This window comes from Canis lupus, chromosome 3 (genome assembly GCF_048164855.1).
Source record: "Canis lupus baileyi chromosome 3, mCanLup2.hap1, whole genome shotgun sequence".
Classification (NCBI taxonomy): Eukaryota; Metazoa; Chordata; class Mammalia; order Carnivora; family Canidae; genus Canis; species Canis lupus.
The window spans coordinates 7,489,652-7,514,309 of record NC_132840.1 but is presented as its reverse complement, the minus strand read 5'-3'; the positions used below and the strand labels follow the sequence as shown (position 1 = coordinate 7,514,309).

The following is a 24,658-nucleotide window of genomic DNA, read 5'->3' as shown; positions in this document are numbered from 1 at the left end:
TTGTATCTTTAAACTCAGTCTTCCTCTCCTTCTGTCTGTGTCTTTAAACTCAGGGCAGTGTCTACCACCAGTAAGGTGCTCAGGGAATGAAACAAGGAACGCCAGCCTGTAAAGGGTGTGACTGCCCTCAGGACTTACAGGATGTTAAAGAGCTAGGCAGAGTCAGGCTGCATATGTAGAAAAGTTGGCTGTCACCTGGGGTATGGTGATGCCTGAGGATCTCTCTGCAAGTCAGTCACTAGATAGGCAACTACTCACCTCCCATGAACTGTGACGGCAGCGATGCCAGTCCTCTCTATCCGCTTCACAAGGCTCAAGGTATCTTCCAGCTGAGGAAGAAGACAGCCCAGGGTGGTTACTGAAGCTACCCACGAAACAGCTGCCAGCTCCCAAAGTAGGCTCAGCCCTGCTTTCTCCTCCAAACCTAATTCAGCTCTTCGAGAATCATCCACCACCCCCAAATCAACATCCCAAGAGAAAGTGGACCTTGAAATGTAACATATCATCCTTACTGAAGGCAGGATGCGAATCTTGCAGGTCACAGGTCTGCGTATCCCTTTAACAAGAGTGCTGAGGATCTGCAGAGAGGAAAACACAAACTCTTCTGGAAAAATAACCACATTGCTCATACTAATTACCTGTGCTACAGACCTTTGCATCACCATGGCATGGACAAGTCCATGTTCATGTATGTGTCCTTCCTTTCCTACACTGGCACCCCAGCACCAGAAGCCCCTTGCCTGGTATACTGTGGTATACATATATTTGATAAATGAATGAATGAATGGGTCTGCATGCATGTCTATGAAGAACACAGTAAACCTTTTGCCAGGCAAACATCAGAATCATCTGGAGATGGGACACCTGGGTGGCTCAGTGGTTAAGCATCTGCCTTTGGCTCAAGGTGCGATCCCAGGGTCCTGGGATTGATCCCACATCGGGCTCCCAACGGGGTGCCTGCTTCTCCCCACGCCTATGCCTCTGCCTCTCTCTGTGTCTCTCATAAATAAAATCTTTAAAAAAAAATCATCTGGAGAGCTTAAGAAACACAGAATCTTAGATTCTACCCTGAGTCTCTAGAGGCAGGGCTTAGGAATATGTATTTTCAAAAAGGCTCTATATTATTCAACCATAAAAAGTAAGGAAATCCTACCATCTGCAAAAAACACGGATGGACCTTGAAGGCATTCTGCTAAATAAAATAAGTCAGAGAAAACAAATACGGTATGAACTCGCTTATACATGGAAGCTAATAAAAAAGCAAAGCTCCTAGAAAAAGAAACCAAATTTATGGTTACCAGAGGTATTGGGAGGGGGAATTAGAGAAAGATGGTCAAAAGGTACAAACTTCCAATTAAGTACTAGGCATATAATGTACAACATAACGCCTGCAGCTAACACTGCTGTATGATATCCAGCAAAGTTGTTAAGAGAGAGGATCTTAAGAGTTCTCATCACAAAGACAAAGTTTGTTTTGCTTTGTTTTGTTTTATCTTTATAGTATAGTTGACAATGTGACAGTTTAAGAAGAGTTTTCTAATTTTCATTTTATTGTAGCTATATGAGATGATGGATACAGAATACAGTGCAGCTTACTGTGATAACCACTTCACAATATAAGTAAATCAAAAAAAAAAAAAAACAATATAAGTAAATCAAACCATCATGCTGCATGCCTTAAACTTAGACAGTGATGTATGTCAATTTCTCAATAAAACTAGAAAATCTTTTCAAATTTTAAAAAACACACTCCTTCGTCAACATAATTCTGAGGCTTCATCCTGGTTGAGAAGACATAGCCAACAGCTTCTTTCCTGATTGAAGGCAATGTTCTCTGAGTGCTGTTCCAAGATCTTCCAAGTAAGAGAACCAGGAAGGTTGTACAGGTCCTGCCTAGGCCCTGTCCTCATGCGACTCTCTTTAGGTGAGTTGGATACACAGAAGCAAAATTGGCAAAGGAAAATATAACATATTCAACACATTGAAAAGCGTTAATTTGCACAGTAACTGCAAAGGACTTTTCAAAGAAAGACCAAGAAGTCACACAGGAAAGAGTCAAGAGAAGTAAGCGATGCCAGATCTCATATGAATCAGAGATCAAGAGACATGATCAAGATGACAATGAACATCTGTCACATTACTATATTCTTCCCTCACTAAAAATTTCAGGCTAGAAGTGCCTGGCTGCTCAGTTGTAGAGCCTCCAACTCTTGATCTCAAGGCTGTAAGTTTGAGCCCCACATTGGGTGTAGAGATTACTTTAAAATAATAATTTTTAAAAACTAAAAACAAATTCAAGTTAGGCAAGCTGGAGGGAAGGTGATCCCAAGAGCCCTCTTCCAAGAACTGGATTGCCATCAGGGCACAGGGGACACTCATGCAGCTGCTGTCAGTCTTGGTTCTAGACAAGTGGGGGCAGCAGAGAGCCAGACTGCAAGAACCACTCTAGGAGGCCTTTCTCTCAGGCCTCAGCTGAGGCAAACCTCTCTCGAAGACATCAGACCAAGAGGCTGGGCTGACAAGGCAGGTAGACAGATCATGGGCAAGAGAGGGCCTACTAGCCTAAGCACAAATGCCAGGAACTGGTAGAAAGGAAAAGTCCCTGGATGCTGCCCTGGGAGGCAGACTGGGCCTGTGGTCCTAGGGTCACTCTGGCAGGCTTTAAGGGGGCAAACTACCCTTTAAGGAGGGGGGACTGCCAGATCCACTGAGATACACAATAAAAATCCTCCTTCTAGTCTTATCCCTCAGGCTGGCAGTACCATCTCTGGAAGGTTCCTCTGCTAGTGCTGACTTAGAATCCCCTGAAGTTTCGTGACTAAAGCAACGTCAGCTGGTTTGATCCAGTTCTCTGTTTTGCAGAACTTCCTTTGCCGAATTTCATCCAAGTAGCTCTAAGCACTTTCTTTGGTATTTCTGTTCATTTCATGTGCATTTTCAGAATCAGGAAGGAAATTAGTAATCAAAATCCCCAGCCACCTGCAAGGGTCACATTGAGGGGACCAAGTGAATAGAGACTGTTTCTGGCTAGGCTCTAGCATGAAACCCTGCCGGACTCAACTCTACCAGACCCAAGTCACACCACCCATCTCTGTGGTGTGCAAGTCTGTGGGGGAGAAGGACCTGAGATAAGCTCATAACACAGGTAACATGGCACATCTACCCACAGGAAGCCTCATCTCACCAGATCTACTAGCTGACTCAGGAAAAGCAGACTCGTAGCTCCCCTGGTTGTTGTGGAATGGGTAGAAAGGTGGATGGGAGAGCATAGGTTTAGGAATCACTGAGAACTGACCCCCACCAATTGTTAGTCATAGCCCAAGTGTACAGAGCAGAGGGGAAAGCCCTGGGCACCCAAGGGAAGGGGGACAGGAAATCTTGGGCAGAGAGGATATTGGGTGAAAGAGAGGATATTACTAACCTAGAGTCTAAAACTGAGCTTCTTAGTCTAGGGAGGATACATCAGAGTTACCTAGGAAGTTGTTTGTTTGTTTTTAATTTTTTCTAGGAAGTCTTTTTTTTTTTTTTTTTAATTTAAGATCCACTATGGGATCTTAATGATTTTAGTTTATTTTTTTTTAATTTTTATTTATTTATGATAGTCACACAGAGAGAGAGAGAGAGAGAGAGGCAGAGACACAGGCAGAGGGAGAAGCAGGTTCCATGCCCCGGGAGCCTGACGTGGGATTCGATCCCGGGTCTCCAGGATCGCACCCTGGGCTGAAGGCAGGCGCTAAACCGCTGCGCCACCCAGGGATCCCGGAAGTCTTTTTAAAAGACTAATTCATACTCCCTCCCAGCCATTATCCACCCCAAGAGTATACAGAATTCTCAACAGATAAAATCCTTTAGAATCCTTTATTATTATTATTATCATCATCATCATCAAATATATATAACATAAAATTTCCCATTTTAGCCATTTTTAAGTGTATGATTCAGTGGCATTAATTATATTTGCAATGTTATATAACCATCACCACTACCTATTTCCAAAATTCTTCATCACCCAAACAAGTATCTTTGTTTTGAAAAAATGCTGCAGGTCATCCTGAAATGCTCCCAGAGACAGAACCATGGACCTAAAACACCAGCCTGGAAGAACTCACAAAACTCTCACCCAGGTCCCCAAGTCTGCCAGCTGAGTTTGAACCTGTATCTAATCCAGCCCACTACTCTTGGGTCCCATCTGGCTTTGTTGTGGAAGCCTACAACCTCCCCTCCATGAGGCAAACCACAACCACTAGCCAACCCAGCCCATCCAACCACCCCACCAAACAGAAAAGGAATGGAATAAACTGAGCAGTGTAACTCTGCTGTCTCATGTATGAAATGTGCCTTTTCCAAAGAGGTGCAGTGGAGAAGACAGAGCCAACAGTATGGGAGGGAGCAGCCAGGAGGCTGGAGGATAGGGTAATGTCTGTGGGCACATGCTGTAAAGCAAAACCACCTAACACTGGGGCCTCTCCCCTAAGTGTGGTGATGAGCTGAACATCCACAGTTGTCCAAATCCACTCCATTCTGCAGAGATGTCTGACTGGAGGTTCCTAAATCCAGATGTCTACTGACCCGTAGCTAGACACTTATAAACTATACCCAGGCACCGTTAAACTGAGATACCATCAAGAGGGTGCAACTGATACTGGGCTAGGGGTCCCAAGATCATGGCTCTAGCCTTGGCTCTGCCTGCTATTTATTTGCTACATAATCTTGAGCAAATTATTTTTATCTCTCTGTGCTTCAGTTTTATTATTCTTAATCATATTAACATAACAAATGCCTCCCCTGTCTACTTCAAGAGGCTTGAGGAATAAACTGAATATATATACATGCATACATAAGCACATTATATATGTAATCATCATATAATATGTGATACACATATATTATTATATACAGTTACATATAATATATATAATGTGCCTATGTGTGTGTGTGTGTGTGTGTGTGTGTGTATATATATATATATATATCCCTATCTACACATGGGAAAAATGAAAAAGCACCAAGCCCATCAACACACTGGTCTTCCAATATCCCAAAGACAGTGGGGCTGAGGAATATACATGGCTGAGCTGCAATACAGCAGCCAGCACAAGAAATGGCAGCTTTTCTTGGTAGTGCCTTATTCCAAGTTGCTCTAGCCTATGCGAGGCACTTGGAGGCTTAAAGCCCAGACAGGGAAGTGGGAATGGAGAATGAAAACAAAGGAACTAAGAAGAGCAACAAGAAGAGAGCTGGTGGACTGAGAAAAAGTTAAAGGTATAAATGGTGCTGCAGAAATGTCACCCTTACAGGCCTTGGCAGCTCACAACACTGGGCAGCAATGCCAACCTGTCGACAGTGCCTTATAAACCTGGCCTTTGGAATCACCAAGGGAAGGGGACCCGAGGGGACCAACTTCAGCTCACCTCAGATGACACTGGCCTGACTCTCAAAGGCTGATGACAGACTCAGGGGACCCACAGCTGCTCTCAGCAAGCCCCCTGGGAGAGGCCATCCCACCCCCACTGCCATTGAGTCTGTCCACAATCCATGGGTATCCTGGCCTATGCTCTCATAATCTCCTCAGAAGAGAGAACAGGCCATACACAGGAGGCTCTAAATGACTCCTCAAGCTACCTGGCTCTCAGGTGACCTGTCCCTAAGCCTTGGACTTTTGAGGAACTCCAAGGCTCTTGTATGCTCTCTCAGATGTTCCCAAATCTAGCTGTATGTCACAATCACTGGGTAGCCTTTCAAAACTTTTCCAGACTCCAGGGGGGCACCTGGCTGACTCAGTCAGTAGAGCGAATGACTTTGGATCTCGGGGTCATGAGTTCAACCCTCATGTTGGCACAGAGCTTACCTTAAAAAGGTGGGAAGGGGGAGCACTTGGATGGCTCAGGGATTGGGCGTCTGTCTTTGGCTCAGGTCGTGATCCCGGGGTCCTGGGATCGAGTCCCGCATCGGGCTCCCCGCATGGAGCCTGCTTCTCCCTCTGCCTGTGTCTCTGCCTCTCTCTCTCTGTGTCTCTCATGAATAAATAAATTAAGTCTTTAAAAAATAAACTAAAATAAAATAAATAAAAATATGGGAGGGGGAGGGTGCCTGGGTGGCACAGTTGGTTAAGTGACTGACTCCTGGTTTCAGTTCACGTTGTGATCTCGGGGTTGTGGGATCAAGCCACTATCTCTCTGCACTCAGCAGAATCTGCTTCAGATTCTCTCTCTCTCCCTCTGCCCTTCCCAATCATGCACTCTCACTCATTCTCTCTCTCAAATAAATAAATCTTTAAAAAAAAAAAAAACTTCCAGACTCCAGGTAGAGTAACTGAGTAACTGATTCACTAATCTTGGGGGAAGGGGGCATTGGTCGGGGGAAGGTTGTTCCAGACATCTCTATTCACAGACATGTTTAAGACCTCTGCTTTCACTCCTGCAGGACTTACCTTCTCAATCTTGTCAGGGTCTGATAGCAGAGCAGCTCCCATTCCTCCCTAAGGAAAAAGCACACAGAGGGTCTTCTTATGGCTGGAGGAGGGTGGTCCATCCCCACGGTGTGGCAACCTGGCATCGCCCCAGCACTCACAGGCAAGAGACCAAGGTTCCCTGGCAATTGGCACTTCTAGTCAAGCAGGAAAGTAGCAGCATCCATGCCCACAATGTCAGGGATCAGAGTTTGATAAATTCTAAAACTCATCACTCTGATCCTCTTAGCAAAACCCACAGATCTATCAGCAAGTGGGTCCCACAAAAATTGTTTTTTAGGAATGCCCATTCCTTACTCAAGGTCTCAGAGTCTTAATAAACTAAACCCCACAATATGGCAACCCCTTAAGAAAGCAATGAATCATTCTCCCTTTGGAATGAGATCCAATGCACCTTCGTCCTACCCTACCAACACTTGTTTTAGTACCATCACTGCCAGCAAAGCCACTTAGAGGAACATAACCTGCAAACCTTGTCCAGGCTCTTCTTCCTTGCTAGCAACAATGCTCCAGACCAACATCAAACTCTAGCAAAAGCCCCAGCTGATGAAAACCAACAACCTGCAGAGCCACTTAAATCTTGACATTAACAATAGTTGTCTCTTGATGGCGGGGTTATTGATGATTGGTCTTTTTTTTTACTTTTCTATATCACCTAAGTTCTGGGCAATGGTATGAATTACTTTAATAATCAGCAAAGAGGAGGATGTTAACAAAGCTGAACTTGTTAAAAATGAGGTGAAGGAAAAAAAAAACAAATCTAATAAATAAATCCCTTGTCAGTATTTAGACTGCGATCTAATGAATGCTCATAGGATATGCTCAGAAGTTTGAAGTTTGCTTATTACAGTTTAATTTCATATTTAAGGATGATAGATTAGAATCAGAGAACCTGAACCACCCGCAGACTCGGCCAGCCTGAGTCTGCATTTCAGAGGAAAATGGAAAGGGCAGAGGAGCTACCAGCCCTGGCCTACCTTGGCTACAGATACAAACCTTAGAAGCCTTAAGAGAGTCCCAGCCACTTATCCTGGCTCCGTCTATCCACCCGACACACAATCCAGCCCTGCCTTGTGGAATCACATGATCTAAAATCCAGCCCTCCCACAACAATAGCTTTGTCAATGAGTATTTCCTTCCTTCCTTCCTTTCTATTTAACTTATTTATTTGCTTTTTTGAATACATAACACATTAAAAATTTTAAAGGTTCAAAAGGGTAAAAATAAGAACTCTTCTTCCCTGAGAAATGGAAAACTTTTCAATTTATGCTTTTTATAAGGCTTCAATTTTTTAACCATCGCTATTCAGGTGGTATATACTGGTATAGCATACTAGTACGTATCTGTTCTGACTGGCCAGGACCAGTGCTGTGCCAGTTGTTAGTTATTTTGAGGAGCACCCCTACAATGGGAATTTATTCCTCATGCCAAACCAAATAAAAACTTGGTTACCTTCCCTAGGGAAAACACTAGTTTCTTGTGAGTCTTTCCAAAAATATTCTATGAAGAGAAATGTAAATATATATAAATATTCATTCCCTATCCCTCATATACAGATGGTGGTACATCTTATCTAATTTGGCTCCCTGCTTTTTCATTCTACATATATCAGGGAAATAATGCCAATAATTTAGGCTCTATGCTTTATATTATCTCAGAGCATAAAGGAGTAATTAGAAGACAGCAAAACAAGGTCCCAAGTTTTCAACTCCTCATAGACAATTTTAAACTTCCATAATTCCTTGAAGTAGGCCCTATGGTTTTCAAGCATCCAAAAGAGCCTTTCCCTCAAGTAATCTTTTACCTCCTGGCCTAAAGCCAAAGTTCTCAAGCCACTAAACTCCTGGGAACAGAGTGGCTGACTCTGGGCAGGGGAACCAGGGGGACATCTGCTATGTCTACAATGCAGATTATGACTGCATACCCTGTGATAAGTTTCCCAGCGGCAGCCCCACAGAACTCCCTCTGGGGCCTCACATGCAGCCAACCCCAAGCTGTCCTTGTTATCTGTCCCAAACATGCTTTTCCTCCAGCAGTCCCAATCACATTGAAGACAAACTGTTCTCCTGGCTACTGGTCTTTCCTCCCTCTACCAAATACTCACCTCACCTTCCCACACCCAGTCCAGTCAATTGCCAAGTCCTATCAAATTCTGTGTTTCACTTCTCCTCTCTCCATCCCTGATCTCCCCAATGCACCCAGGACACTCATCTCCTAAACCTGTGTCCTTACCTCTAGCCCAATTTCCACTCAAATGTACCAGACATGGCTTTCAAATTAGTATTTCTAAGTATTTCTATCACAGAATATATTTGGAAAGACACACAAGAAACTAGTAACACTGGTTTCCCCTGGGGAATAAAGTTTCTGATCACATGCCTTCTCTGTGCCAAAAGGCCAGAAATATCAAAAGTCCACATTCAGCTAACCTGGTCCTAACCAAGATTTTCAATCCTGTGCTCCGGTTTCCTCTTCGTCTTCTACTCCCCAGCTCTGGTCAAACCAAGGCTCTCTGCCTCTATCTCATATTGGCCTCCAGGCCCCTGCTTGTACCACTTCCTCTGCCTTTAGGGTCCCAAATCTCCTCATCGAGGACCACATTTCCCTATTAAGATATTAAGGGCTGCCTTTCCACTCCATTTTCTGAACTGCCCTAGCACTGTGGTCTGATTTTATGATATGACAACGGGCACACATATACTGCATCCTCTTTTTCTTTTTTTAATGTACATCTTGGTTTTTTTCATGAAAAACCAAAGCAATGTTCACATTTTTTCCTTTTAACATTTACATCATTAATTACTCAGGCATGAGTGCTTTATGTGTGTTTATGTGTGCATGTGCATGTAAATAAAGTTTGTCCTGAACCACTTGCAGGTAAGTTACTGATCATTGTATCATAGCCCTTTACATGTAAATATTTGTGTGTATTTTCTAATAGAGATACTCTTGGGGCTTCTCCCTGGCTGAGTCTGTAGAGCATGCAACTCCAATCCCAGAATTGTGAGTTTGAAACCCATACTGGGTATGTAGAGGTTACTTAAAAATAAAATCTTTAGGGGCGAGGTGCCTGGGTGTCTCAGTCGGTTAAGCATCCGACTCTTGATTTTAGCTCATGTCATGATCTCAGGGTCATGACATCGAGCCTCACTTTGGGCTCCAGGCTGGGCATGGAGACTACTTGGGATTCGCTCACTCCCTCTCCCTCTGCCCCTCCTTCTCTCTCTCAATACAATTTAAAATTTAAAAAAATAAAATCTTAAAAAAAAAAGAAATATTTTTACAAAACCAGAGTTATCAATTTCATAAACATATTGATACAATTTTTTAAAAAGATTTTACTTATTTATGCATGAGAGACACACACACACACACAGAGAGAGGCAGAGACACAGGCAGTGGGAGAAGCAGGCTCCCTGCTGGGAGCCCGATGTGGGACTCAATCCCGGGTTTCCAGGATCACACCCTGGGCTGAAGGCAGCACTAAACCGCTGAGCCACCGGGGCTGCCCTGATACAATATTTGTAGCTATTCTGCTATGCTCCATATTCCAATTTTGCCAGTTGACCTAATAATATCCTTTTGAGCATTTTCCCCATCTAGTATAGGATCTACTCCAGAGTCAGGTAATGTCTTGTTAGTCACTACTACTCTGTACTCTATATTTGTAAGGCATATAAAGAAATCAGTTTACCTTGGTGGAATACTCTTTTGGACAGCCCATGTTTACATCAATACCAGCCACATCATTTTCCCTGGAAAAACATGAAGTAGAAAAGATAATAAATATCCAACTTGAGGAGAGAATTTAGAGTCAAAGGCATGGATCTGTGCTCATAAACCTCTTCCCATGTTCCTGGCCATATTAAACATACCAACCCTCAGAGACAGAAGGTGAAAAGCTGGTCTCTGAGGGCAGCCTGGGTGGCTCAATGGTTTAGCGCCTGCCTTCAGCCCAGGGTGTGATCCTGGAAACCCGGGATCGAGTCCCACCTCGGGCTCCCCGCAGGGAGCCTGCTTCTCCCTCTGCCTGTGTCTCTGCCTCTTTCTCTCTGTGTCTCTCATGAATAAATAAATAAAATATTTAAAAAAAAAGAACTGGTCTCTGAAAGGTAGAACTGCCTTCCTTGAGCAGAGTTCAAGAGGAAGAGCATATTGCGCTCAAACATCTACAATGGGCTAGTTGTAGAGGACTTTGCTACTTGGGAATTATATCAGATAATCCAAATACCAAGTGACGGCCACACTGAATTTGATCTCAGAGTTCCAGTTCTGATTGGGGTAGTACAAGCTATTTGTCAACACATAGAGCCCTTTCCAGAACACTGGTTCTAGGAGAAGTTACAAGACTGCCTTTGTTTGCTGGGCTATACGGTTGGCTTACTCCAACGATTTTGTGGCAAGGACCCTTAGCCCATCTTCTGGTATGTAGACAGTTAACAATCTGTAGCTAATGCCTAAGTTCCTTCTCACCATCATTTCACTTAATAATAATAACTAACATTAATTACTCACTATGTGCCACATTACTGTGAAGACATTTATGTGCATTATTTCATCTACCGTCACCTATAAAGACAGAGGTAGGTAGTACTATTGATCTCATTTCATAGATAAGGAAACTAAGTTCCCTTGGTTAAAGTATGATTAGGCAACTTATCTAAGATCAAATAACCCTTGGGAGGGTGCTCAGCCCCTGGAATCTCAGCAAGCAGCAACTCAGAATTCCAACCCAGGTCTGCCTAACTCTAAAGCCCATCTCCTAACCACGTACTCTCCTGCCTTCATTAATCTAGGCAGCAGTAAACCTTATCTACACTTCATGAGCCTCAAAATGTTAGGGCTCATAGTCATAAGAAACCCTGGAAAGGGAGCTTCATGAATAAATACTAAAAAATAGTTGCCTGAACAGAGGTTATCTGGAATCTGGGTACTGTTGGTACACATGAGTCCCAGGCCAGCCCTCAGATGCCAAAAACAGAGAAAAACAAAAAACAACAGAGACTCTTAATTTGGAAAGAGAAGGTAAAGAGCTAAGAGACAAAAGGATGGTCACCTCCAAGGTCACCAAAACAGTAAAGTTTCACAGCCCATAGGAGAGGAAAAGGCAGTCCCAAAGACAGAACTTACACAAGTTTAGCCACAGCAAGGGCTCGATCTGCATCTGAGGTCCCCTGGGAACAAAAGAGACTGCATCAATCACCATCCCTGACACAAGTATACATGCACAGATGCATAGACAAACACATCTATGCACTCCATGTGCACGCACACTTCAGCAAGTAGAGTCTGCCTGTCATCCTCTTAAACAGCCAGGCCATTGGACTAGCTCACTATCAGAGGTAAAAATTGGACCTGGAAGGCCTAGAAAACGTCCTCAATGCTGTGATTATTTTCTAATACAAAAAAAAGTTGACAAAATTATATAGTGAACATATATTCATATACTCACCACTTATATTCTACAATTAATATTTTTGCTATATTTGCTTTATCATATGTCTACCCATTGTTAAGTTTAAAAACTTAAACATCTGGGGCAGCCTGGGTGGCTCAGCAGTTTAGCGCCTGCCTTCAGCCCAAGGCGTGATCCTGGAGTCCCAGGATCGAGTCTCACGTCGGGCTCCCTGCATGGAGCCTGCTTCACCCTTTGCCTGTGTCTCTGCCTCTCTCTGTCTGTCTGTCTGTCTGTCTCTCTCTCTCTCTCTGTGTGTCTCTCATGAATAAATAAATAAAATCTTTAAAATAAATAAAATAAAATAAGATAAAAATAAAAACTTAAACGTCATACAGAACCTATTTGTGAAAAAGTGAGAGAAGAGTGCTATGGAGTCATTACAAGCCAAACATAAATCAACTAGTCTTGAGGAAACCTAATTTTCTTTCTATGGGAAGTATATACAGACTATACAAAAACAAAGAACATGAACTGAATAACCAATCCTAGCAGGTAAAAATATATAAGTCATGCCAAAAAAACAATTCCAACAGCTAAGGAAATTATATTTGACACTGGAGGCATGTAACAGAGTGCTCTAACTTGACTTCCTTAAACTCTCTCTGACAACATAAACACTCATGAACAAATCTTTGAAAAACATTAAAGCAGTCTCAGGAAACCACTACTATGCAACAGCGCCCAGGCATTTAAGGATGCATAACCCTTGGGAGGGTGCTCAGCCCCTGGAATCTCATACCATCTGGAAAACAACCCTGCTCTGCTCTCTTTCGCAGGTGCGGAAGACGACTCGTTCATCAGGGGCGACAAAGTCCACTGTGCTGAGCACCTCTGCAAGAAAACACAAACACACAGGGCCACCCAATGAAGAAGCAAGTTCAACCTAGCCTAATCCCTGGGAGAAAACACAGCAAAAAAATCACTCTGAAGGGGAGAAATGGATGCTGGAAATACATAATTCTTTAAAGAAATCAGTGAGCACCTGGAAGCTTCTGAGGTGCTAATGATGGTCTATTCCTCGATCTAGGGGATGGTTAGTTACAGCTGGCTGCTTTACAGTTATTTGTTATACTGCATGCTTGTGTTTTATGCACTTCCTTGGTGTAGTATTTACATTTTGTAATTTTTAAAAGACTGGAAAAAAATGTGCATACATGGAACCTTGTCTATGTTTTAGCCTTGGCCCAAATTTTCCCAGATGTCACTCTGAAGTTCAGTAAAGTTGCTGTTTCTTAATTATTTACCATGTACTGTGAGTGGAGATTCACTCTATTACAGTCAACCCTCATTATGTGTACTTACGTACTTCCAAATTTGCCTGATTGCTAAAATGTATCTGTAACCCCAAAATCAATACTCATGGCATTTTCATGGTCATTCACAGACTAATGTAGAACTGCAAAAAAAGTCAGTCCCCTGATGTGTGCATTTCCAGCTAAGGTCTTATACTGTAAATAAGTGTCCTTATGGCGGTATATTTAACGTCACATATTTCTGCATTTGTGGGCCTTTTGTTAATTCCGCTGTTGAAAATGGCCCCAAGCACAGTGCTAAAGTGTTATCTCGTGCTCCAAAGCACAAGAAGGCTCAGAGATGCCTTACAGAGAAAATACACGTTAAACAACCTCTGTTCAAACATGAAATTAGAGAACTGAAGTCTGTGAGTTCAATGTTAAAATAGAAACACATATAAAACAAGGTTATGTACTGATGTTAGTGAAAATGCTGTGACCAGATGCTTGCACAAACTTAATCCTGTATTTCCCCTAAAAGCAATGGTTCAGTATTTGCTAATTTGTTGTTCGATGCAACCTAATAGAACATAATTGTTGTAAATAATAAGAATTTTATATGCTGCTCAAAATACAGCTCTATAGTAGGTACTACCATTATTAGCTCTCAAAGATGACGGGCACATCAAAGAGATCCAATGTGGCAGACGGGAGATTATGCCTACCTTGTGCATTTATTTTGAGAAATGAATGAGATCTTTAATACACGTAAGGCATTTCCAGAAATGGAAGCAGTTATTATCAACTCAGCACTAAACAGATTAGGTTAAAAACGTAGGGTAAAGGTGATGACATGTTGGGAGAGGCAATTGAAGTAAATTCCAACAGCGCAGGCTTTTAACTAGCAAAGAAGTCTGAGAGAAGAACTGCAAAAACTTACTGTGTTTATACAGCTTTATTTTTAACAGCAAAATACTGGAAACTCCCATTAAAACACTGATGAAATCAAGTCTGACATAATTATCTACAGGTACTGACATGGGGAAAGGTTCTAGTAAAAAAGTAAGGGGCAAAACTTGCAGAGCATGATCCCAAGGGAAAGCATATACAGAAACATTCTCTATTTTTACATACATGCTTTACTAAACGTGTAAAAAATATATATTATTCCTCCTCATGATTACCTCTTCAAATATGAAATTATGGGCATTTTCATTTTCTAGGCTATATGGTTCTGTAAAAATGAAATTTTTGTAACAAAAAAATAGAAATCTAAAACAAAGACATAATGAGTCACAACTTCTGATATTAAGATTTCAAAAATGGGTATACATTTCAAAAACCTCAAACAATACCACAACTCTAATCAAAACAGAATCAGCTTCATCAATAAAACATAAGCAAAACCACAATTTAGCACAACCACTTCTATCTGCAAAGTACTTACATGTACCTTATCTTATTTGATTTTCACTTCAACCATATGATTTAAGTAAAGCAGGGGTTTTGATTTTCATCTTAACAGCTGAAGAAATGGAGGCAGAGAAGTCATTGTGACTTGCCCAAAGTCACACAGCTAGGGAGTAGCAGAGTCAGGAACAATGCTGAAGCTGGCCAAGCCCAAGGCTTTTAGGGTCCCTCCTCTACTATGAAACCTGTCACTGTCTATGCCAGCAAGCCTGTGGGTGGAAGGTATTCTCAGCCTATTTTATATTTGGTCTTTGTCAGGGTCTCTGGAGAGTAGTGACTGCTGTCAAAGGAGGACACTATCCACAAAATGACACAGCCAGGCAAGGAGCACACTGGCAGGACACTGTCACTCCACGCAAGGGCAGGAGTAGTTGGTGCTGCTTGGGCCTGACCAGGTGCCACACAATCCTGGGATCAGAACTGTACTCACCATTGACAACTCTCTTGCACTGAAGCATCTTGAGGTCAATCAGCTCCTGCAGAGGAATCAGAGGGCACTTATCAGTGCTGGTCATGTAGGTCCTGGGCCCAGGGGGAGGGACCTTCACTGGAGGTCGCTAATGGGAGGGTGGTCACTCAGCCTGTTATCCTACTACTAACAACAAATCATGGCTTTTGGGAAATGTAACACTGATATCCTCACCTAAACATGGCAAGCAGGAGCCTGAGTGAGCTACCCTCGGTCAGCTGTTCCTCCCAGTGGCTGTGAAGACATCGGGGGCCTAGGAAGGATGAGCTACTCAGGGAGCCAGAGATAAGACAATAGCCCAGATTATGGACACCTGGACACTCTCCCCACCTACTCATCTCAGTTCCAGTCCATCCCCTCAAAGACCCTCCTACCTCATCCCCACACAAACAGCAGACAGTGTTGGGCTCCCAGGAAATGTCCAAGGACAAAAGTGGGACCAGTGAATAAAAGCAGAGGGAGGAAGCCTTGAGATCAGTTCTAAAACTCCTGCCCAACATGGGTCACACTGTGTGGAAACAAAAGGGGTGAGCTCTTTGACTCTGGACATCTTCAAACTGACTTAGGAAAGAAAAGAGAAAGAGGTTTCTTCAAAATCAGGATCATGAAAATGAAGGGAAAGCTCCTGTCTCCTGAAGGACTAAGATCCTCTGCCTCTTGGTAGGAGACAACTGTTCTGCTTTGTTCAGTGATCATTTCAACAAATGTGTAAGATAAAACCTGCCACACTGCCCAGAAGCTCATACCAAGGGGTTCTGCAGGTCCAGAAAAATGGAGAGGAAACTCTGCCCCCTGGTATCCATCGCCATACTGACTACCTATGAGCCTCAGCAAGTCACAACTCCAGCCAGGTGGGCACAATACTGTCAATATCTCATGGGAGTATGCAAAGCTAAAGTGGCCAAAGGGCACCTATGGCTTCCCCACATACTCATCATCTGAGTTAGTACACACATAGGCGTTTCTCTGGCTATTCTCTCTCTATGTTGCATTCAGGTCATCAAGTACCCGATGTCCACCAGTCCTGGCCAAACAAATCACCACCACCAAGCAGTTATGGATATGTGGCTGGCAAGAGTCCGTGTAGTGTCTCAAGGGATGGACAGAGCCCAACACAGAGTCCCTGGAGCCAGGATCTTAGTTGCAGGGGCAGGCCAAAAAGGCAAGTGGGAAAGCGGGCAGAGCATCAAATGGCCTGTGCTCATAAAAAGAAGCTTTGCAGGCAGGCTGAACTTCAGCCAGAAATGAGCAGGAGACAGCAAGGCAAGCCTTTGCTGAAGCCCCAGCCCTGCCAGATCTAACTTGTCCTCCTCAGGATTCCCAAACGCCCCTCCTCCAAGTCCACATTTGCTACTTCATCAAATGCTAGCTATACATACCTCAGTCATACCTTTACATTAGACTATACCCCCTGAGGAGGATCCTGTGATCACACAAAGGTAGGCCTTGAGGACCCAGGCCAGGTAGCCTGAGCCACAAGAGGAGGAATTAAGGCAAAATGGCCCTTGAAATGTCTTGTTTTCTTTTCAGTCTCCCCACCACACCAAAGGAGCCTGTGGGGCCTGGATGCCGTTTCATTCATCACCAGCATCTAGCATGTTGCAAGTGCTCACGAAACATCTGCCAGAACCTCTTCAAGACCTTGTATGCAGCAGATGTTCAACTGTTTAAGCGGAGAAATTAAATTGTCACCAAAAAAACCACAAGTGTGTCTGCTCAACACGCACCCTCAACACCACTGTTCGTCAATTTTATTCATTTTAGTTAGTTCTGGGATAAAATGGAACCTCCTGGTTTTTTCACTATATTTCCTTAATTAAGTGAAAACAAACATCGTTTTTCCTAGTGGTAGTTTATGATCAGTGAATCTTCAGAGCAAACTGCCTTTTTTTTTTTTGTTCTTTTTTTTTTGTTTTTTTTTCCAAACTGCCTTTTACATCTATACAAGTTGCAGGAAAAAAATCTATTCTTTGTCAAATTGTATATTGAGTTTTTCTGAGTTACCTACCACAAATACTTTTCTTCTATTACTACCACTTCCTCAATTGTTTTTTTAACCTATGCTCTACTTTTTTTTTTCTAGTTTTGAGATATAGTTGACATATAATATTATGTTACTTTCAGGTATACAACAGTGGTTCAAACAATTCTATACTTTATGAAATGCTCACCACAAGAAATGTAGTTACCATGTATCATCAAACAAAGTTATTACAGTATTATTGACAATATTCCCTAAGCTTTACTTTTTTTTTTTAAAGATTTTATTTATTTATTCATGAAAGACACAGAGAGAGAAAAGCAGAGACATAGGCAGAGGGAGAAGCAGGCTCCAGGCAGAGAGCCTGATGTGGGACTCGATCTTGAGATCACAGATCACACCCTGAGCGAGGGGCAGGTGCTCAACTGCTGAGCCACCCAGGCGTCCCAGTGCTTTTCAATCCTATAACTTATTCATATTATAACTACAAGTCTGTACCTCTTAAACTCCTTTGCCTACTTCACTCATCCCCTAACTTCCTCCCCTCTGGCAACCACTAGTTTGTTCTCTGTATTTATGAGTTTGTTTCTCTTTTTTGTTGTTGTTTTTTATTTGCTTTGCTTTTTAGATTCCACAGGTAGTAAGATCAGACAGTATTTGTCTTTCTCTGTTGACTATTTTACTTAGCATAATACCCTCTAGGTCTATCCACGTTGTTACAAACCTTAATTTCTATCATACATAACATTCTATTTTTATAGGAAAGATCACCCTAACTTGGCCATGAACAGTACCTTTTACTTCCTAAGTATATCTCCATTATATAGTGAAGAACATAATCTTGGGGCACCTGGGTGGCTCATTGGTTGAGCGACTGCCTTTGGCTCGGGACATGGTCCCAGGGTCCTAGAATCAAGACTCACATTGGGCTCCCTACTTCTCCCTCTCCCTCTGCCTATAGTTCCTCCTGCTTGTGCGCTCTCTCTCTCTCTCTCTCTGTCAAATAAATAGATAAAATCTATAAATAAATAAATAAATAAATAAATAAATAAATAAATAAATAAAATAATCTCAATTGTTTTTTCCTCTTCTTAAAAATAATTTTTTTAAGATTTATTTATTCATGAGAGACAGAGAGAGAGGAGGCAGAGACATAGGCAGAGGGAGAAGCAGGCTCTTCACAGGAGCCCGATGTGGAACTCGATCCTGGATCCCGGGATCATGACCTCAGCCGAAGGCAGCCGCCCAACCACTGAGCCACCCAGGCGCCCCATTCTTTTTAAAAATAATTTAGATTTTGTTAAAATAGTCCTCTTGTAATATTTTTTAAAGATTTATTTATTTATTTATTTATTTATTTATTTATTTATTTATTTGAGAGAGAGAGAGAGCACGCATGCATGAGCATGAGCAGGGGCAAAGGGAGAGAAGACGACTCCTGCTGAGCAAGGAGTCCAATGCAGGGCTTGATCCCAGGACTCTGGGATCATGACCTGAGCCAAAGGCAGTCACTTAACCAACTGAGCCACCCAGGCATCCCAAAACTAATTTAGATTTTAACTTGCCTGAAAATTATGGCCATTTATAAGTCATTTTTTCTTCAAATGAGTACCCAATGTTCTGAACAACATTTTTTTTTTTTTAAAAAGTAGCCTCCATTGCTCAATGTGGAGCTTGAACTCAAAACCCTGAGATCAAAAGTCACATGGTCTACCGACTAAGCCAGCCAGGCACCCCACAACATTTAGTTTTAAAATGCCTTAGGGGCACTTGGGTGGCTCAATATAGTTAAACATCAGACTTTTTTTTTTTTTTTTTTTTTTTTAGTATTTTATTTATTTATTCCTGAGAGACACAGAGAGAGAGAGGCTGAGACACAGGCAGAGGGAGAAGCAGGTTCCCAGCAGGGAGCCCTGTGTGGGACTTGATCCTGGGACCCCAGGATCACAACCTGAGCCAAAGGCAGACGCTCAACCACTGAGCCACCCAGGTGCCCCTAACATCAGACTCTTGATCTCAGCTTAGGTCTTGAAAGTAGAATATTTCTGAAAGTAGAATATTGATTTCCAGGGACTTGGGAAGGGAGAAATCGGGGAGATTTGCTAACAGATATGAGGTTTCTTTTTGGTGTGATGAAAATATTCAATAGTTTATTGTGGTGATGGATGGACAATTCTGTAAATATACCAAAAGGCACCAAATTATACAGTTTGAATTGGTGAATGATGTGGCATATGAATCATATCTCAGTAAAGGTGTTAAAAGGGGAGTCTGCCTGGTTTAGACAATAGACCATGAGGCTCTTAATCTTGCATTTGTAAGTTCAAACCCCATGTTAAATGTAGAGATTACGTAAAAATAAAATCTTTTTTTTTTAAGATTTTATTTATTTGAGACAGGAAAAGCACGAGTGGGGGGAGGAGTGGAGGGAAAGGAAGAAGCAGATTCCCTGCTAAGCACAAACTAGCCCCAGGGCTCAATCCCAGGACCAAAGGATCAGGACCTAAGCCAAAGGCAGACAGACACATAACCAACTGAGCTACCCAGATGCCCCTAAAAATAAAATCTTTATTTAGCTATTTTTTAAAAGATTTATTTATTCATGAGAGAGACACACACACAGAGACAGAGACATAGGCAGAGGGAGAAGCAGGTTCCCTCTCTGGAGCCTGATGTGGGACTCAATCCCAGGACCCCGGGATCACGACCTGAGCCAAAGGCAGCCACTCAACCACTGAGCCACCCAAGTGTCCCAAATAAAACATTGGGGGGAAAAAAAGATGTTAAAATAATGCTTAGAAGAACAATTTTGGGTCAATTGACAAAATTAGAACATAGAAGGTAGATTTTTAAAAAGTACCGTATCAATATTAAGTTAATCAAAGATGATGCCTATATCATAATTGAATAGAAGAAAGACTTAATTCTGGGAAAATATCAGTGAAGTACTTGAGAAGTAAGAAATCATACTGCATGAAACTTACTCTCAAATAGTTAAGGAGAAAAAAAATAGTTAAGGAGAACACATGAAACTAACGTAACATTGTGTGTCAACTGTACTTCAATTTTTAAAAATTAGTTAAGGAGAAAATATATATACATTAGATAGAGCACAAATGATAAAACAAATCAAACAAAAATGTTGACCATTGGTCAATATGGGTACAGATAGATGCTCTCTGTCCATTCCTGCAACTTTTCTTTTTTTTTCCTGTAACTTTTCAATAAATTTTTCCCTTTTAAAAAATTTTTTACTGAGGTATAAACATATAGCAACTTTTCCATAAATATGAATTCTTTTTTAAGCCATTCTGGGGAAAGGACTTAAATAAAAATTTCTCCAAAGATGATACACTGACACTCAACAAGCATATGCACATACTCAGCATTGCTAATCACCAGAGATATGCAAATTAAAACCACAATGAGCTATCACCTTTCACCCATTAGGATGGCTGCTATAGAAAGAAAGAAAGAAAGAAAGAAAGAAAGAAAGAAAGAAACAAACAAACAAACAAACAAACAAAGAAAGAAAGAAAGGGAGAAAGAGAGAAAGAGAAGAAAGAGAAGAAAGAGAAGAAAAGGAAGAAAGAGAAGAAAGAAAGAAAGAAAGAAAGAAAGAAAGAAAGAAAGAAAGAAAAAAGAAAGAAAGAAAGAAAGAAAGAAAGAAAGAAAGAAAGAAAGAAAGAAAGAAAGAAAGAAAAACGAATGAACAGAACTGGTGTTAGCAAGTATGTGGAGAAATTGTGCACTGTTGGTAGAATTGTAAAGTGGTGTAACTGCTAGGGAGAATAGTCTAGAGTTTCCTCCAAAAATGAAAAACAGGGCAGCCTCAGGTGGCTCAGCGGTTTACCACTGCCTTCAGCCCCAGGTATGATCCTGGAGACTGGGCGTGATCCTGGAGACGCCGGCTCGAGTCCCACCATGTCCCATGTCCCATGTCGGGCTCCCTGCATGGAGCCTGCTTCTCCCTCTGCCTGTGTCTCTGCCTCTCTCTCTCTCTCTCTCTCTCTCTGCCTCTCTCTCTCTGTCTCTCTGTGTCTCTAATAAATAAATAAAATCTTAAAAAAAAAACCCAAAAATGAAAAACAGAACTACCACCTCATCTAGCAATCCTACTTGAGGATATATATACCCAAAAGAATTGAAAGCAAGATCTCAAAGAGGTATTTGCATACCTATGTTCATAGCAGCACTATTCAAAATAACCAAAAGGTGGAAGTACCCAAATGTCCATCAACAGGTGAATGTATAAACAGAATGGGGCATATACATACAATGGAATATCATTCAGCTAAAAAATGAAGGAAACCCTGCCACATACTACAACATAGATGAACCTTGAGGATACTATGCTAAGCGAAACAAGCCAGTCACAAAAAGACAAATATCACATGCTTCCACTTCTATGAGGTATCTAAAGTAGTCAAATTCATAGAAACAGAAAATAGAAGAGTGGTTACCAGGGGTTGGAGAGATGGGGTAAGGGGGAGTTGTTTCACAGATAGAGAGTTTCAGTTGTGCACAAAGAAAAGATTCTAGAGATTTGTTTCACAACTGAACACTACCAAAGTGCACATTCAAAAATGTTTAAGATGGTAAATTTTATGTTATGTGTTTTTTACCACACACACACAAAAAAAATTTAAGTGCCCATTCTGGAAATCAGGGCCTCTTAAGAACACCACCTCCTCCCTTGATCTTGCTTAGTAAAAGGTTTAAGTCTAACAGGTAGGTGTCCTCTCACAGTTTAAGGGACTGGAGTCCCCTTATAATAAGGAATAGATAGGAACACCTGGGTGGCTCAGTGGTTGAGCGTCCGCCTTCAGCTCAGGGAGTGATCCAGGGGTTCCAGGATTGAGTCCCACATCGGGCTCATCGGGAGCATGCCTCTCCCTCTGCCTATGTCTCTGCCTCTCTCTCTGTATCTCCCATGAATAAATAAATAAAATCTTTAAAAAAAAAAAAGGAATCGATAAATGACATCTGAGGAACTCTTGGAAAACCCCTAACAATAAGGCAGACCTTAGTTTCAGTTGTGCACAAAGAAAAGATTCTAGAGATCTAACTCCCTTGACTCCCTCGACTTCTGCTGAGCTAGTTCATCCTTTCTTCACTTCCAGCTGCTGAGGGCTTTGCAGAGCTTTTGAGGAGGTACATGCATGCCTGGTATGTCGTAGACCCTATATGCTGGTCCTATTAGGTGGGTGGGATGGTTTAACTAAATCCACAGTTGTGCCACTTCATGTGAACCCAGGAAGATTGATCATCCAGGCAGCGGGCCTGTAGAGCAACGCTGGATCCACCAGGGGGCACCAGGCACCATACTGTGCCATGTCTAGTATTTGGCCCAGTCCCTGGCCACCTACCCATGCTAAGGGTCCACTGACCAGCCTGCCTCTGCTCTTCATAGGGGTTAGGCTTGGGTAGAAGGTCGAGGTGTCCTCTGGCAGAGGCCGGTTTGTTCATAAGCCATATTGATTCTCCCAAAGTAAATGCCCATCAAACATGCCAAAGAGGGCATCACAAGCAACAAAACAACAGTTGAGTTCTCTGGGACTTGATCTTTTTGGTCTCCGTTCCTTAGGCTCTGAGTCCACAAGTCCTCACAGTCCTTCCTCCCAATCTTCTTCTACGTCCAAGAGGTTTTTCTGGAGGGCGAGAAGGGGGCTGGCTAAGAAGGGCTATCCCTGGGACGCCTGGGTGGCCCAGTGGTTAAGTATCTGCCTTTGGCGCAGGGCATGATCCCGGTGTAGGGATCAAGTCTCACTGGATTCCCTGTGAAGGGCCTGCTTCCCTCTCTGTCTATATTTCTGCCTCTCTCTGTGGGTCTCTCATGAATAAATAAATAAAATCTAAAAAAAAAAAGAAAGAAAAAGAAGAAAGAAAGAAAGAAAGAAAGAAAGAAAGAAAGAAAGAAAGAAAGAAAGAAAGGAAGAAAAGAAAAGAAAGAGAAGGAAGGGAAGGAAGGGAAGGAAGGGAAGGAAGGGAAGGAAGGGAAGGAAGGGAAGAAAGGGAAGAAAGGAAAGAAAGGAAAGAAAGGAAAGAAAGGAAAGAAAGGAAAGAAAGGAAAGAAAGGAAAGAAAGGAAAGAAAGGAAAGAAAGGAAAGAAAGGAAAGAAAGGAAAGGAAAGGAAAGGAAAGGAAAGGAAAGGAAAGGAAAGGAAAGGAAAGGAAAGGAAAGGAAGGCTAACCCTAACCCACAGCTGACCACTTGGGGGCCTGAGTAGTGGCTCCAAGGATGAGTGACCAGAAAAATAATGCTCAGTGCACTATCACATTCCCTCAGGACTGGCCTCTGGACACAGGTTCCTTCCTGCCCTGGGGATATTCCGACAGCCTGGAAAGCTTATGGATGCCCAACTCTCATTTCTTGGACCTCCTTGACTCTATTTCAACAACCCCCTTAGAAGTCAGGTTCTATGCCCGTGACCCTAAACTCGGGAACCTCCCTTTCTGACTCCCACATTTGGACAACACATAGCCCCTCTCTCCCATTTCACCTTGCTAGCACCCTAGCTGGCTCTGCCTCTGCCCAGCTGTAGATACTGACATGCCAATCTGCAGCCACGGGCATCTGTCTGCCCGGCTTTGCAGCTCTCGTTCCCATAAAGCTAAAAACCAGCATGACTATGCATACCTAACGGCCAGGCAAATCTCCCAGTGCCCATTCCCCATAGGAATGGGACCAAAATGCCCTCACTTTCTTTCCTCAGGTCCCCATCCCACTCCTGCCACCTTCATCACCGACAGAAGATTGGCTTTCCATGTCTTGTAAAACAAGCCACTCAGGCAAAATCCCTTGGTTTCCCTGCCTTCCACGGTTCTCCCACTCTCCTCCCTGCCCTATCTTGGAGGCAGATCCCACCACCTCATCTAGAATCCTGCCCCTCGGGGATCCCTGGGTGGCTCAGCAGTTCAGTGCCTGCCTTTGGCCCAGGACATGATCCTGGACTCCTGGGATTGAGTCCCGCGTCGGGCTCCCGGCATGGAGCCTGCTTCTCCCTCTGCCTGTGTCTCTGCCCCTCTCTCTCTCTCTCTCTCTATCATGAATAAATAAATAAAATCTTAAAAAAAAAAAAAAAAGGAATCCTGCCCCTCCAAGTCCAGCCCCTACCCACCCCACAGTGATCTGCCAAATCTTCAGGCCTCCCCTCACTGCTAAGAGCTTTCTCTTATGTTGCAAACATGCAAGTCACCCAGAAACAACTCCCTTCACCATCTCCCCTACTTGCATGTACTCTTTGCCTCCCTTCACCTCTCGAATTCCTGAAGGGTAGTGGGCAGCTCTGTTTCTCTTTCCTCATTTCCTGCTCCTTCCACAATGTTGCCCCAACAAGTCCTCATCTCTGTCACAGCTGTCCTCCAATCACCTGGTTTTCAAATCAAACACCTTTTTGGTCTTTTTGCAAATTGGATTTCTCTGCATCATCTGTCACATTTGACAAACCTGACTTTTGCCTTCTCTGACACACATTCTTAATTTGCCTATTCTTCTCACTCTACATTTTTTTTTAATTTTAAGTAGGCTCCACCCCCAACGTGGGGCTTGAACTCACAATCCCAGGACCAAAAGTCAC

At 42.7% G+C, this 24,658-nt stretch overlaps 1 protein-coding gene across 11 annotated transcripts in view; it reads right to left on the bottom strand.

The window, feature by feature from the left end:
- Positions 1 to 24,658, bottom strand: part of DUS2 (dihydrouridine synthase 2) — a 50,237-nt gene that overhangs the window by 10,501 nt on the left and 15,078 nt on the right. For 3 of the 11 annotated variants that reach the window (XM_072815880.1, XM_072815883.1, XM_072815894.1), the window contains 8 exons: positions 15,060 to 15,105; positions 12,667 to 12,758; positions 11,600 to 11,643; positions 10,164 to 10,224; positions 6,431 to 6,478; positions 1,154 to 1,189; positions 513 to 578; positions 259 to 329 (listed from right to left, as the gene is read on the bottom strand). In XM_072815880.1, coding sequence (XP_072671981.1) covers positions 259 to 329; positions 513 to 578; positions 1,154 to 1,189; positions 6,431 to 6,478; positions 10,164 to 10,224; positions 11,600 to 11,643; positions 12,667 to 12,758; positions 15,060 to 15,105 — 464 coding nt within the window. Of the gene's footprint in view, positions 1 to 258; positions 330 to 512; positions 579 to 1,153; positions 1,190 to 5,848; positions 6,035 to 6,430; positions 6,479 to 10,163; positions 10,225 to 11,599; positions 11,644 to 12,666; positions 12,759 to 15,059; positions 15,106 to 15,272; positions 15,795 to 16,477; positions 16,762 to 22,448; positions 22,731 to 24,658 lie in introns of those variants that run through there. The other 8 variants (XM_072815918.1, XM_072815928.1, XM_072815943.1 and 5 more) reach the window with 8 other exon arrangements.